The sequence below is a fragment of the Vigna unguiculata genome, chromosome 11 (genome assembly GCF_037176805.1).
Source record: "Vigna unguiculata cultivar grain cowpea cultivar isolate G323 ecotype 2 chromosome 11, ASM3717680v1, whole genome shotgun sequence".
In the NCBI taxonomy this organism is placed as follows: Eukaryota; Viridiplantae; Streptophyta; class Magnoliopsida; order Fabales; family Fabaceae; genus Vigna; species Vigna unguiculata.
This window is the reverse complement of record NC_140802.1, coordinates 1,962,367-1,979,317: the sequence shown is the minus strand read 5'-3', so window position 1 is coordinate 1,979,317 and position 16,951 is coordinate 1,962,367. Positions and strand designations below refer to the sequence as shown.

Here is a 16,951-nt window from a genome sequence, read left to right as displayed (position 1 = left end):
GAATGTGGAAGAGGACAGTGTTCACTCGCTCTTTGTGCGTGCCTCGTGTTCATATGAAAAGTGCAGACTCTGTAAAGTATTCATAAAAATGGCAGTTTCTTAAAGAGTCAAATTCTACCTTAATAAGTTTCATTGCACCGTTTGATGGCAGTTTCTAAACTTTAAAATCTATTTCCTAATGGCAAAGTTAGTGCTCTTAATTACTTAATATTTAATGCACTTAATTAATGAATAATTATCTCATGAAAATTAACGTTGAGATTTAATGACCGTGTTAAGGCGATAACAACTAGGAATCAAACGCAATATAAATGTTAATTCATTTGGGGCTGCGAAGAAACCAAACTATAACATCACACATAATAATAGTTCAACATATCTTTGTCAATTTCAGAGTGCAGAAATTAAGAGCTCAATTTCGAGAGCTTCTATGGCTACCCTTTCTGTTCCCAATCACACATCAACACTTGAAGACGCTGAGGCTCTACATAAGGCTGTCAAAGGTATCATTCATCTTATTCAACACAAATGTTTTTCTTACATTAAAATTAAACCAGAAAAAAAAGTGCTTGTCTTCTTTGGATTTAGATGTGTCTATAGAGAATGATAGAGATACGGTTAAAATTCGAAGCGATTACAAGTCTCAAATATGAAAATATGATAAAGTTGAGTATTATATACAGGGATGACAAAATGGGTCAATTCAGTCTATTTTGACTTATCCTGTTTTTGGTATGCAAAAAACGGATCAGGTTGGACTAGCTCGCCGCTAAGAAACGGGTTGGACAATTCAATCCATCCCGCCTAAAGAGGTTGACGAGTCGGCGAACTGATCCGTCACCTTTTTTTTGTTTTTTTTTTAAATTTTTGTTTATAAATTATATATATATATAATATAATTTTTTAAAACTTTTAAATATAAAAAAAATGAATTAGCGAAACAGGATGGACAGGTTTGCCTTTGGTCCGCCAGTTAAGCAGGCTAAGCAGACCATACTACAGTATGTTGGCGGGTTAGAGATTTTAATACGGCCCGTCCTTTTTGTGACGAGCTTGCGGTCCGGCTCGTGTGACGTCTCTAATTATATATGAACAAAATGTATGAATTTATTGTATTAGTTTTGAATTGAAATTTGTCTTAATATTTTGATACCAAGAGAACTGAACTCCCAACCTATCTTAGATCTATTATCTTTAAATCAATCTTGTAGTCTCATATGTTTGTCATGGATTCCGTTTAGTCTTTACCATTAAGTTAACTTTATATTATAATATAATAATAAGTTCTTTTACCTTTTTAATAAAATTTAAAAAGTGCTGTTTTTAGTTTTTTTTTTTTACTATTTTAAAGTACAAGAAGTTTATATTCCATCCAATTTCAACGAATTGGTATGGTACTTAATACCAATAAATTCGAATAATGTTGCAACACGATTCTTCGATTTCCCTCTGCTATAAGGTCAAAAAATACCGCACAATTGAAGATTATGGCATTGCTCTTTACCAAATTAGACTCTGTAAAAGCATTGTACATAATAGCTGTGTAGCTATAGGTTATTCATTGTATCACAAGAAGCTTCATATAGACAGTGACAGCCTCTTGGCATTGTTCTAAACAAACTTTTCTGGGTAAATTTTGTAAAACTTTTAACAAAAGTAGGTAAACTTTTCTGGAAGATTAATAATTTGAATTATTGATATTGTCACTGAAATGAAAATAAAATAAAATAAATTTGGACACTGTAAAAGGCAGAGTTCAGAGCTGTAAAAATTGTATTAATTACACTATAAATATAGAGTTGGAAACCAAACTCTATCTAACATACCAAACCCCTTTCTGAGGAAATCATAATCAACAATGGCTACCCTCATTGCCCCCATCACTTTTTCACCTGGTGCAGATGCAGAGGCTCTTAACAAAGCTTTCAAAGGTTCATAAATATATATATATGTGCATAATTTCTCTTCCCATTTTCCTTGAATTAAAAAAAAAAAAAAAAGTTCTCTGATTTACCAATTTGTTATCGTTTTCTTGCCATGGTGAACATCCATCAAGGATTCTGTGATGGAAAAACATTTTTGTCTCAAACCTTCCACCATTTTTTTAAAAAAATTGATCATCAATATGGTGTAACTTTTGACAAATACAGTATTTAAAATCTATGGTTTTGAACTGTGCAGGATGGGGAACTGATGAAAAAACTGTTATTGCAATATTGGGTCACAGAAATGTTTATCAGAGGCAACAAATCAGAAAGGTTTATGAAGAAATGTACCAAGAAGACCTCATCAAACGCCTAGAGTCTGAACTAACTGGTGACTTTGAGGTAACCATTGTAAAAACATGGCTTTTTCTTTAAAAAATACTATAAAATTTGTTTTGAGTCCCTTAGTTTCTCTTACAATTGATCTTAGTGTTCATACCTATCAATTAGTGTTGAGTTGTGTTTGAATCATGGCTTTGCAATTACTGAAAAAATTGGATGATTGAAATCATGGTCTTGTTTGAATTTGAACATATTGAGATCAAACTAAAGCTGGTTTTGACTGAAAATGGAGGGATCTAAAGCAGAATTTAGTAAAACATCACATGATTTTGTGACATAAAGTCTCAAGAGTACTAATGATTTTGAATCATGGGTCTGAACAAAACAACAAAACAGAGATCAGTGTACCGTTGGATGCTGGAACCTGCAGATCGTGATGCTGTTTTGGCCAATGTGGCAATCAAGGATGGAAGCAAGGGCTATCATGTGATTGTGGAGATTGCTTGTGTGCTTTCATCTGAAGAGCTTTTGGCAGCTAGACGTGCCTATCACCACCGCTACAAACGATCTTTGGAAGAAGATGTAGCTACTTATACCTCTGGTGATCTTCGACAGGTGAATAATCTCACATCGATTAAAGATAAGATGATTGTATATGATTTCATATGATTGCATAGTATAAATAGATACAAATCTCACCTTATAAGTTGATTTTGTAAGGTTGAGTTAGGTTTATAGTCCACTTCTTAACATAGTATCATAATCTGTTTGTTCATGTCAACACTGTGGATATGATTCACTATCCCAAATTTGGACCATTTTGAAAACTTTGGTGGTCAAAAGTACATGCTTAATGAAATGTTAGGTGCATGCTAATGGTTTTGACTTTTAAGTTTGTGGTTGGTTGGTTTATGCAGCTGTTGGTTGGGTTGGTGACCTCATATAGGTATGGTGGTGATGAGATCAATGCAAGATTGGCAAAAACTGAATCTGATATTCTTCATTCATCTATCAAAGAGAAGAAGGGAAACCATGAAGAAGCCATCAGGATCCTTACCACAAGGAGCAAGACTCAACTTCTTGCAACTTTCAACCGCTACAGAGATGATCATGGCGCTTCCATAACTAAGGTACAATACAAAACACTTTTCTTTCTTGATTGCTCAATATACATCTTTGGATAAATAGTTAACATGTGTATGAACATTTATGTACTTGTCACAGAAATTGTTGGATGATGCATCCGATGATTTCAGGAAGGCATTGCACACTGCTATTAGATGCATCAATGACCACAAAAAGTACTATGAAAAGGTCAGATTCCATCTTTATACCTGCATTAAGTATACCAGTCATCATTTTAAAAGGAACCATGTTATTTTCTTGCTTGCAATTTTACATTGTTTTATGAGGTTTTTTCAAGAGGGGAGCCAAGTGTAAGTCTCTCTTGGAACACCTCCCTCGGTATCTTACTAGAGTGAGGTTTTCCCAAATAGAGAACACCAGGAGATTCGATACTAATAAGTCGTAAAACAAGTCTCTATAAGAGATTAAGACATCATTTTTAACTCAAAACCTTAAAAAATGAGTTTATGAGTCATTTTACTTATATATTAGTCATCTTACTTATTTCTATCCGATGAGACTTCTTACACCCTTTAAATTCTTAACAAGTTTTAATTGAAATCTTGTATCTTAACAATCCTAAACTTCATTAATTTTTGGCCATGATGTGTAGGTTCTGCGCAATGCAATGAAAAGGGTTGGAACTGATGAGGATGCACTCACCCGTGTGGTGGTTTCAAGAGCAGAGAAGGATCTGAGGAACATTGCAGAGCTTTATTACAAGAGAAACAGTGTTCATCTTGAGGATGCAGTGGCCAAAGAAATCTCAGGGGACTACAAGAAATTCATCCTCACTTTGTTGGGGAAGGATGTTTGAAGTGATTGCACTCGACAACAACATTGAAACATTTCTTGTATCTGCTATTGTTGTTGGTTTATTGTGCATGATTTGGTTAATTTCCCAATTCTGAGTGTGCTTTTATCAGTTATGTATCTGTTGTCTTTGTTATGTCAGTGTAAACTTCTGTGTAAGATCTCTGTTTGTGATGTTTGAGTACTATAATAAATTTTGAGAAAATTATGCTAATCTCTTTTTCAACACACTCATGCATTTTTTTTCTTCTATTTTTAAATAAATATGAAGTTTTAGTAATGATATGCACATTTTTTGTTTTGTTTAGACACAGAAACTCCTTTATTACCATTTCATATGTAAATATCGGATTTTTTAAAAACTTTTAATTCTATTTACGTGTTTTTTTTTTCAAAATTCAAAAACGAAGAATGACATAAAAATTTGTATTTTGAACTGGTGACTTTTTTTTTTCTACTTTATTAATAACTTATTAAAAATACACCAAAATCTTTTTTTATTGCTTTAATATTTGAGAAAAAAATAACTAATTTCTCTTTTAACGGTTCTCTTTGTAATTATATTTTCTATTTTTAGTATAGAGTTTTATTCTTTTTTCCTTTTCAATTAAAGAGAAAAGTATCGTAGTATTTTGTAAAAAAAGTTATATTATTACTTATTTTATGTTTTGTTTTTATAGACAATATTAAATTATTATGAGCCTCAAACCTTATCTTCTTTTCTTTTACTATTATTTACGTGTCTTTGGTTCTTGTCCTGTCCCGCTCGTGTAATACATGTTTTTTATTTTAATCGTGAGTTTTCATTTATCACATTCAAATTGATTTATAGATGTTCTTGTATGAATTTTATGTTTATTTTGAATGACATTTTAGCAAAAAATAAATCAATTGTTTTTATTACAAAAACCCATTATTTATGCTATAGAGTATCTTTGGAAACGTCGGCACCAGAAGGTCGTTTTGACTGTGCGATGACAATAAATAAGAATAAATGCTATTTTTTTTTTGTTTGTACGGGTACTTGAGTTTATACCGAATCATAGAAAAAGTGAAAACTCCTTCATTACATGGTTAGGAAGTATATTTAGTCCTTGTTTTCACATATGTTCTTTTTGTATGGTTTCTAATTTGTAAGTTTTTTCTTATAATTTTTATATTTATAGTAAAAAATAACTTATGAATGATTTAAAATTAATATTTTTATGGTTAAATCATTTTAAATGTTCTAATTTTTGTTTCAAAATTTTAAATAGATCTTTCATTTTTTATTTGATTTAATTGAGTTTTTATTTTAAAAATTTCGTTACAATCGGATCATTTCTTTTAATAATACATTAATATGATATTAATTATGTGTCACGTATAAATACATAATTGTTTTTATTTTTTTATTTTTTTTAAGACAGAAATACTCACTTGTGTTTTTGCTCCAAATCCCTGTACAAGCGATGAGAATCCTCCATTTCATTTCCATTCACAAGGGACAAAAACTAACAACTCCGAAATATTTCATCAGTTTTTTTAACTTTTGAAACCAAAAGTTGCTCATTCTTTAACGCATAAAATAATTAATTTACTCATAAAAAGTAACACCCAAATTTCAAAACCATGATATTAATTCCAAAATTACCATATACCTATAAATCATAACATCACCATCACCTTTAACCATAGTTAACAAATCCATCAACAAAATTTTCTTAACTTTATTAAATTAATCACAAACATGAACAAATCTAGTCATCTACAATGGCTACTCTTCATGTTTCATTCTTAACTTCACCTTCTCAAGATGCTGAGACTCTTCACAACTCCTTCCAAGGTATTATTCATATTTTTTTTCTCTAATTTTTTGCATGTACATTTGCTTTATTACTTTTCATGTAACTTTTAATTGTAATTGTATTTGAATTGAAATATTAAAAAAATTTAAATATAAATTTAAGTCTTATATAGAATAAAATTAAAAAGTTTAATATTATGTAAACAAAATCATATATTTATTGTTTTAAGAATTCAAGTTAGAAATGATTTATAAACTGATATCTTATTGGTATTATATCTCACTCAAAAGATCCATAATTTAATTTCGAGTTAAATATGTTTTTGGTTCCTTAATTTTAAGTGAATCGTGGAATTAGTTCATCTCTAAACTTTGGATAAATTTAATCATTCATCTCTCGAAATACGTGGATTTAGTCATTTTAATTAAATTTTATTAGGTTTATTGATGTTTTGTAATATTTAGAATTGTATTTGAATTGTTTATAATGTTTGATACATGTTTGCTTTAATGTTAAGTCAAATACTATCATGAGATGTGTTTGAAATATCAAATAAACTTAACAAAATTTGATTTAAATGACTAAATTAACTTATTTCGAAAGATGAAGAACTAAATTGGTCTAAAGTTTCGAAATGGACTAAGAGATAAAAAAATTATTTAACCCATTAATTTGTATAATTTCATCCTACGCTAAATAATTAAGTTTCACGTGTTATTGTTCAATTCAAGTGTTTTCTTAATTAATCAATTAAGCTAATTAAATTTGTGGACAAAATGTCTCCTTGAACATGAAGGAGTCCCGAGTAAACAAATAGTTTAAAAAAAGTAAAAAGAAAATAAAAAACAGACAGCTCAAGATTCCACGGTATGAGTCACTATGAAAAGTTGATTTTTTTATTCTCTTTTAAAATATATTAACGTTTCAAATTAAGTAGATTTTACATTCTTTTCCCTTTATAATAATGTCTGATACATTGATCTTCGATTTAAACAAGTCATGTCAGGAAAATAATTAATACAAAATGAAAAAAAAATGATTAAATAAAGAAAAGAAAGTAAAAAGAGCTTCTTGAAAATTCGAACAAGATTAGTTGAACAAACCAAAACATTCTTAATTAGAATATACCTACCATGTGACAAGTTTAAACAATGCATGATTGTAACTATTTTTCTTTTTATTTCTTTATTTGGATCTATAAGATGAAGTGTTCGTTTTCAATAAGAACGTAACGTACCATTTTCATTTTTTTAAAATTATTTAACTTTTTTTAATTGCCACGTCATGCCAGATTAGGTTATGAGTTGTATGTTATCATCATCAAAGAATTTTAATGGCAATATTCTTAAATTTAAGAGTTAAATATTATGAAACTTGTTGATATGAGATACTTTGGATCTTAATTTTGGTCTTATTTTCATATTGCCCATTTTAAGAACAGAAAATATTTAGTTATATAATTAAATTAATTTTTAAAATTTTAGAATATTGAATTGCAAATTGAAATATTGTAGAAATGTTGTTCCAATAAAATCTTACCGTTAAAATAAGACCTGAACAAAAGTTTTAAAAATAATGTAATGTAGTAAAATTCATTTTAATGTAAAATAAGACTTGATTGTGAAGAAAATTTTACAAAATCTTGCAATTAGAGATATTCTAATATTTTTAATAGTTATCCATTCAATCTGAGTTTAGTTCTATATTTTAATATTTATTATTTTTTAGGAATTTACTAGTTGCTTTTCTTTTATTTTAGTATCACATTTTTTTAAATTATATACTTTTATTAATCTTTTAAATACTCAACGAAGTGTTGACATGTGAAAAAAAAATTGAAATAATATTGTTCTGTTATAAATTTTAGTAACATGACATGCATTGGCGGACCTATTTAGGGATTAGGGAGAGCCATGGCTTCCCCAAACTTTTTAATTTTATTATATATATATATATATATATATATATATATTTAAATTTTATATTATTATATTATTTTTATTAAGTTATATATATATATATATATATATATATATTATTTTTAGTGTTTAAAAAGTAAAATAAAAATTAATTTGATGGATTAATAATTGGATTAAAGAAATTAAAGTTCTATATCTGGTTATAAGGTTTTTCAAAATAAGTCATCAAAAAAGTGTGAAATAAAACAAAGACAAATTAGGAAAAAGAAATTGGAAAATATAGAAGATAAATAATGCATACTCACACGATCTCATGAATAAGTATCCTAGTATGATATATGTATGTTAGATTATGATTCTTCTATTACGATATTTCTCCCAAATTAAGTTTCCCCAAATTAGTATGAACCCTAATTATGATTTTAGGAATTTTTTGTATGAAATTGGCATGAAGCCTAATTATATTTTCTCAAATTAGTATAACCCATTGATGTTTTGTATTTTCAACTGCATGTAATGAATTAGTTGAATAGTCTTCAATTGAAATAAAAATTAGAATACTCATTCATGTGAATTCAATAAATTAGAAAGATTAAAAATTGAAAAATTTGAATTGCATGGTTTAAGAAGAAATAATTTTTTTTTAATTAAGAAAATTATATATAAAAAATATAGTTTGGCACCCCTAAATATTTTCTTCAAGTTCCGCCACTGATGACATGATTTTAGCAGTTGTTTTTATTTAAAAAATATTGAGACAGAAGTACGGCTTTAGATAATTGACAATTCCTAAAAAGTAATAAACAGATTCATATTTAGGTAATAAAATTTGTAAAATAATAATATTTAACCAATAAAATTAGCCTATAATTTTAAAATCTATGAAGTTTTCTTTACTAAGAATTTATTTAGTCTTTTGACGGCCAGGAAGGAGAAAATTGAAGAAAAGAGTAACTTTATATTGTGAATTACTTAGGAATTTGTATTAATTTTAAGGTTTTTATTTTTTATTTTTCATTGTGAGCAAATGAAATGAGTTAATAATTAAAGATGAAGCAAAAACTCGTGGCTTCCAACAGCATTTTTCTTAAAATAATTTGGTACAATATATCCTTTTGTAGAAAAAAAAATTAGAGAACTCTTTTTTTTAAAATATAGTTGGGTAATATTTTCCTTTTTGGACCTAACTTTCTATGTACGGTCAGAAAAAAAATAAAAAGCTATTGACTAAAAAAAAGTTATATTTAGTTTTGAATATTAAGTAATTTATAAAATGAGACTCCTAAAATATTATATATAATATTTTAAATAAAAGCAATCTGCAAAAGCTCGTTTTGCATGTGAGAATGAAAATTGTGTATGAATCAAAGCATAATCTTGACCAGATTCATTGCACTGTTCAATCATTCCATTCTTACCCATGCCATGCTTCTAAATATTATTCAATAATTTCATGTTTTTTATTTTTCAGTAATAACCTTTCAGTAATCCCATTGTTAAGTGTTGAAATTAAGAACAATTAAGGATTAAGAAAAGGTAGTAATCAATTATGAATGGTGTTTATTTTATTTCCCAAATAGTAGTAACAGCAAATTAAGAACTTGATTACATCTCAGAAAATTCTAGATGCGCCACATCATTCCCATGATTACAATTCTGCTTTATTCTTTGAATCAAATTTCAACCTTCCATGTGGCATTGATTTGATCACAGATGGGTCGGCACAAAATTTTCACCAATAAATAAACTATTTCTGCAGTTGATTACTTAATGCCAGAATGGCTTGAAGTTTGAAAATAGTGTGAAAGAGAAAGGAAAGAAAATCAAAGTTAATAAATTATTGTCTGAAAAAAGCCAGAAACCTTATCGGATTTCAAGCCTTGGATTGGTACTAGATAGATTTTTACTCATCCCAATAGAAAAATTACAGTAAAAGTTATATACATGTATAAGGTATTTGTCTACATACCTTGTTATAAATAGAAAGTATGTGAGCATAGCTTTCTTCATCACATCATCATAGTGAGCACTTTAGAGAAAACACACACACTCTCATTAATGGCTACCCTTATTGCTCCCAGCAACCACTCTCCCCAAGAAGATGCTGAAGCTCTCAGAAAGGCTTTTGAAGGTGGCTTATCACACCATCATCACGATCCCCTTTGTTGTTTGGATCATACTTATTCATGAACTTGGTTGATTTTGAATAGTTCATCTAATGAAAATCTGTGACAAATTTGCAATCTTGATTAACCAGTTTAAACTATAAAGTACAATTTTTTTTTTTGCATCTCAGGTGTTGAATCTGATATGTCTGTGTAAATGCTTGAAAAGGGTCTTTAAAAATGAACGATCTCAAGTGATTTTTATCTTTGTAGGATGAGAAAACTGTGATCGTAATATTGATTAACCATGTAATTTCAGTGTTGCCTTGAGAGTGGTGAACCTGATGTATTTCTGTGTATCTATGAATGGGTGTTTGGAATGATTGTGATCGACTGATTTCAATTTTGTAGGATGGGGTACTGATGAGAACCTTATAATAACAATACTGGGTCATAGAACTGTTCATCAGAGACAACAAATCAGAAGAGCGTACGAGGAAATTTACCAGGAGGATCTTGTGAAGCGCTTAGAGTCTGAGATCAAAGGAGACTTTGAGGTACCTTCACAAGTTCTTGTTAGTTTTGCATGTTTCTTTTGAAATTCTTGTGTGCTAATTGAACTGTGTTCTGTGTTAATCTTACTGAACAGAAAGCTGTGTACCGATGGATTCTAGAACCTGCAGATCGTGATGCTGTTTTGGCCAATGTTGTTATCAAGAGTGGCAAAAACTACAATGTCATTGTGGAAATTGCCACTATCTCTTCCCCAGAAGAGCTTTTGGCTGTTAGACGTGCTTATCTCAACCGCTACAAGCACTCTTTGGAAGAAGATCTTGCAGCACACACCACTGGCCATACACGCCAGGCAAGTTCTTCTGCATTGAATACATGTTTGATCCACTCTGTCTTGAAAAAGCAAGGGTCTTTTGATCGATTTCTTAAGAGATCACTTTTTGTTCAATGTTTACAATCTGATCACATTTAAGATTGAAGGCTAAGTAGCCAAATCAGATGCCAATTTTGCTTCAGTTGCATGATGGGTTTTTTTGTTAGACATGTGGAAACAAGGGTTTGATCAGAAGTAGTTAGGTAAGGTTTCTGAATTATAAGTAAAGGGAATGTTATGGTGCATATGATCTGAGTTTTTTCTTCACTTTACTTTTGGAAAAGTTCATTTGGACAATGAGGATTGATTGATTGTGTGAGCTGCTAGTTTTTCAGATACACCAGATATTCATCATAGTCCCTTTGGATGAATTTTCCTAATTGATGAGTGTGAAAAGATAGAAAAGATTATTTTTTTTTAACCAATTTCTATTTTAATCAGATATCATATGTAATTGTAAGTATAAGTTTCTGACTTTATAAAAAAAACAGAATGTTATGGTGCTTATGATTTGAGTTTTTGTGGCTGATATTGAGCAGCTTCTAGTGGGGTTGGTGACATCATTTAGATATGTTGGTGATGAGATCAATCCAAAATTGGCACAAAGTGAGGCTGAAATTCTTCATGATGCTGTGAAAGAGAAGAAGGGTTCCTATGAAGAGGCCATCAGGGTCTTGACTACAAGGAGCAAGACTCAACTGATTGCAACTTTCAACCGCTACAGAGAGATCCATGGCACTTCCATCTCTAAGGTACACAAAATGGAAACACTAACATATCACCAAAATTATCATAGTTTTCTACATATGCCATTCAAAAGAGAAACAAGTAAAAGTTTAAATGCTTTACTTTATGACCCTATATCTGATATTTCTTATGTTTGCAGAAACTGGTGGATGAAGGATCTAATGATTTTGAGCAGGCATTGTACACCACCATCCGTTCCATCAATGATCATTTCAAGTACTATGAAAAGGTTTGATGGTTGAACTCAATTTTTTTCTCTAATTCCTATCCAATCTCACTGTATTTCCATCATTGAATTTTGGCTTGCATCAAGATAATAGTCCTATCCAGGATTTTTGGTGTTGTCTCTCCACACAGAAGATAACAAAAAATTCAGTAGAGAACCTGAACTCTGGACTTTGATCACTTTGATCACAACATTAGTCTTTTAGATGCTCCTATAACATATTGATTGATGTCATGAAACATGAACTCACTTTTGAAATTGTTAACTTGATGTTTCACCTTGATTTTTGTTTTTGCAATGCTTAGGTGGTGAGAAATGCTATCAAGAAGGTTGGAACTGATGAAGATGCAGTCACCCGTGTGATTGTGAGTAGGGCTGAGAAGGATCTGAAGATAATCTCAGAGGTTTACTACAAGAGAAACAGTGTTCTTCTTGAGCATGCTATTGCCAAGGAAACTTCAGGGGATTACAAGAAGTTCCTTCTCACTCTGTTGGGGAAAGAGGACTAAGTTTTTTTTTTGAGGGCATTTGTGATCATGAGTTTAGAACACCCCAACTCATACTTGTGTAATTTGGTGTTTCCAGTGTTGGTTTTTCTTTAGTTTGTTTTTCTCCTTGCTCTTCCCTTAAGTATATTTCTGCACGAGAACATAGATTTGTGCTATGAGTGGTGATGTGAGAGCTGTTTGGTGGCTATAAATTATGAACAGACTAAAAAATAAAATATATCATGAGAATGCCCTTTTTTGCAAAAATTGGTTTTGAACTTTCCAACTGATGAGTTCTCGAATTTTTTTCCCATGCAGCACATTTTTTCCAAAATATTTTCTGGATAGCATACTGTGCAAAATATTTACATGCATAGCATAATTTTATTTTCCGTTGAGAATTTGTGAAAAATATAATTTCTAGTACTAGTGACTCTGAAAAACAAAATTTTCTTATTTGACAATAAATTTCATGATGAATAATATTCAGAAATATATTGGTTGTTACAGTTGTAATCTCATTAATGTTTTAATGATATATGTTTGTTGGAGTTTTATTTCATTAATTTAATATTTAAAATTAATTTAATTAATTGAATACGTGACAAAGATAATAAGTAAAGAAAGTTTATAATAATTTATATTAATAAGAATGTTAGGATTAATTGACGAATTAATTCTATTAGTGACTCATTTGAAATATTATGATGGACCCAACTGTGATTTAATAAAAAATATAAAGACTTATTGGTTATTATTATGCGAAGTGATAATAAAATAAAATAAAGATAAAGATAAAATAAAACCAACTTGATGGACGTTGGTATAAAAGGATTTTGGGGTTCTGTCTCTAGCCATAAGGTTATTTTCACGGTAACCCATCAAGAACGTGTGAGAAGAGAAAAAAAGACAAAGAGATAGATTGGGAAACGTTAGTTGAAGAGCACACAAGATTACAAATTTGAAGAACCCTAAACCATATTCATAGGATCTCTCATGGATCAAGGTTAGTGCTCTATTATGTTTTATGGAGTGAGAATCATAACTCTTAAAGATCCTTAATTAATTTTACATGTGGTATCAAAGCAAGATTGTAGGATTTATGATTCTCCTATTATGTGATCCCTTATGATGTTTTCCCCTAATGTTATAAACCCTAATTAAAGATTTAAGGGTTTAATTGTTTTTTGCGTTCATGTAAATTATAATTGTTTCTCTTTTTCATAGGATAAAGCAGCGTGTTAAAACGTTGTCACTGTTTTTGGATCAAGCTTCTCCATTACGTGCGTATGTCAAAGGAGATTTATCTTTTTCCATGATTTGAATAGTGCATGCGTGGAGTCACATGATATCGTTTTTACGTGAATGCATCAATTGTTTTTTCTTTTGGAATCAAATATAATAAATGGAATAATGTGTGAACGTGAATGGATAATGTGTGGAATGTGAATGGAATGAACTGCCAATGTGTGCATCGTGCATCAGTTAAGTTGCAATAATATTTATTTTATTTATATAAATAATATTAATTATTTTATTTATATAAATAATTAATAATTTATTTTAATTTACAATAATATTTATGTTTGTTATTGTTAAATTAAAATTAATGAAGATGCTATATAAAGTTTATAGCAATTAAATGTGTATTTATTTATTTGAAATTAAGTATGATAAATTTTGTTAGTCACCAAAGTGGCCAAAATTTTAAAGTTTATATGATTTCAAATTATTAATGTTTTTTATTTTAATTACGCATAGTATGGTTGCTAAATTATGAATAATTAAATTTATGGGTTAATTAAAATTCATTAATTATAAGACATTTAAGGATCGCCCAAAGGTTGATTAATTGTTCTCATAATTAATGAACATGATTGTAGATAATTTTGTATATGTCACTAGTTTTATTTATATACCCAAAGGTAGTAGGTGATTCTAGTTGATGCATATTTTAATTATCAATAATGTTATAATGTGATTAACATCATTATGTTTATGTTTGTGTATTAGTGGATCTCCCAAAGGAGAACATTAGTATGCATAGAAGGATTGTTTATATCTGAATCTGTTTTTTTTTTACGTTTAGTTTTATGACTCAAAGCATTGATGTTAGGCATGTGTTAATTGCAGTCTCTGTTCCGGTATCTTTACACTTGCATGCTTCGTCTGTTCCAGTCTTTAATGGGTTGAATTTCCCTGACTGGAGTGAGCAAGTCCAATTTCACTTAGGTGTGTTGGATCTTGATCTAGCTCTTCTAGTTGAAAAGTCGGCTGCTATCATGGATGCTAGTAGCAATGAAGAGAAAGCCCATTACAAAGCTTGGGCAAGATCAAACAGACTTAGCTTAATGTTTATGAGAATGAACATAGCAAGCAATATAAAGTCAGCTCTTCCCAAAACTGATGACGTAAAAGAATTTATGAAATTTGTGGAAGAGCGCTCCCAAACTACTGATAAGTCTCTCGCTGGGACACTGATGAGTACGTTGACCACTATGAAGTTTGACGGTTCGCGTACTATGCATGAGCATGTGATCGAGATGACAAATATCGAGCAAAACTTAAGTCTTTAGGAATGGCAGTGGATGAAGGTTTTCTCGTGCAGTTCATTCTGAACTCATTACCGTCTGAGTTCAGAATGAACTATAACACCATGAAAGACAAGTGGAATGTGCATGAGTTGCACAGTATGCTAGTTCAGGAGGAGACCCGACTGAAGAACTTAGGAAGCCACTATATTCAGTATGTGAAGAATCAAGGAGCTGTTGGAAAGAAAGTTGCTAAGAAACATGGAAAGGGTAAAGGACCACTGAAGATTGACGAGTCCTCAACCAAAATCCAGAAGAAAAATGACAAATGTCATTTCTGCGGGAAGTCTGGACATTTCCAGAAGGACTGCATAAAGCATAAGGCTTGGTTCGAAAAGAAAGGTGAGCATAATGCTTACGTATGTTTTGAATCAAACTTAACTGAAGTTCCCCATAATACGTGGTGGATTGATTCTGGATGTACGACTCATGTTTCTAATGTGATGCAGGGATTTCTTACAACCCGAACCATAAACTTATGACTTTGCATCACAATGTTGGCACTAAACGTAGTTTAATGGATGAACGATCTGCTTACTTGTGGCATAAATGTTTGGGACATATTTCCAAAGAAAGAATGCAAAGATTAGTAAAGAATGAAATCCTTCCGGATTTAGATTTTACTGATCTGAATGTGTGTGTGGATTGTATTAAAGGCAAACAAACTAAACACACAAAGAAAGGAGTCACGAGAAGTACTCAGCTTCTTGAAATCATACACACCGATATATGTGGTCTGTTTGATATAAATTCTTTCAATAAAGAAAAGTACTTCATCACCTTTATTGATGATTTTTCGCGTTATGGACATGTCTATCTACTGCATGAGAAATCTCAGTCAGTAAATGCCTTGGAAGTTTATATAAATGAAGTAGAAAGGTAATTAGACAGAAAGGTGAAAATCATAAGGTCTGATAGAGGTGGTGAGTATTATGGAAGATATGATAAAAGTGGACAACACCCTGATCTGTTCGCTAAGTTTCTTGAGAAACGTGGTATTTGTGTTCAATACACAATGTCAGGCACACCACAACAAAATGGTGTATCAGAAAGGCGTAATCGAACCTTAATAGATATGGTTAGGAGTATGTTAAGTAATTCATGTTTACCTGTATCATTGTGGATGTATGCTTTAAAAACTGCCATGTATTTGTTGAACAGAGTTCCTAGTAAAGTTGTTCAAAAGACTCCTTTTGAGTTATGGACGAATAGGAAACCCAATTTGAGACACTTGCATGTTTGAGGTTGTTAGGTAGAAGTAAGAATATATAATCCGCAAGAAAAGAAACTGGATGAAAGAACAATTAGTGGATTTTTCATTGGTTATCCAGAAAAATCAAAAGGGTATATGTTTTACTGTCCTACCCATAGTACAAGAATCGTTGAAACTGGAAATGCTCGGTTCATTGAAAATGGTGAAACCAGTGAGAGTGAAACTTCACGAAATGTGGAGATTAAGGAAGTTAGAGTACAAGTTCCTATAACTAGTACTTCTTTATCAAGAGTAGTTGTTCCACATGTTGTAGAAACTCACAACAATCAAGAAGAACAACAAATTAATGATCCCGAGGTTAATAATGAACCGATAGTAGAACAACCACAAGAAATAATATTAAGAAGATCTCACAGAGATAGAAAGTCTGCTATTTCGAATGACTATGTGGTTTATCTACAAGAGCCAGAAAATGACTTAAGCATTGATAATGATCCAATTTCTTTTTCAGAAGCCATTAATGATGATAATTCTAATAAGTGGTTAGATGCCATGAAAGATGAGCTTAAATCAATGGCACATAATGACGTATGGGACCTTGTGGAATTGCCAGAAGGATGCAAGAGAGTTGGGTGTAAATGGGTCTTTAAGACTAAGCGTGACTCTCAAGGCAATATTGAACGTTACAAGGCCCGTCTTGTTGCCAAAGGTTTTACTCAAAAGGATGACATTGACTATAAGGAAACATTTTTGCCTGTTTCTAAGAAAGATTCTTTTAGAATTA

General features: G+C 30.6%; 2 protein-coding genes across 2 annotated transcripts; both read left to right on the top strand.

Moving 5' to 3' along the window:
• The first annotated feature begins 1,780 nt into the window (after positions 1-1,780).
• LOC114168614 (annexin-like protein RJ4) lies at positions 1,781-4,419 on the top strand. The gene is made up of 6 exons (XM_028053500.2): positions 1,781-1,931; positions 2,182-2,327; positions 2,664-2,882; positions 3,185-3,397; positions 3,492-3,581; positions 4,006-4,419. Exons 1-6 carry the CDS (start codon positions 1,859-1,861, stop codon positions 4,207-4,209), a joined length of 945 nt encoding a protein of 314 aa, XP_027909301.1. The 5' UTR covers positions 1,781-1,858; the 3' UTR covers positions 4,210-4,419.
• Positions 4,420-9,742: 5,323 nt separating this feature from the next.
• LOC114169746 (annexin-like protein RJ4) lies at positions 9,743-12,630 on the top strand. Its single transcript, XM_028055030.2, has 6 exons — positions 9,743-10,042; positions 10,428-10,573; positions 10,666-10,881; positions 11,442-11,654; positions 11,789-11,878; positions 12,181-12,630. The coding sequence occupies exons 1-6, from the start codon at positions 9,970-9,972 to the stop codon at positions 12,382-12,384; spliced, it is 942 nt and encodes a 313-aa protein (XP_027910831.1). The 5' UTR covers positions 9,743-9,969; the 3' UTR covers positions 12,385-12,630.
• Positions 12,631-16,951: the final 4,321 nt, after the last annotated feature.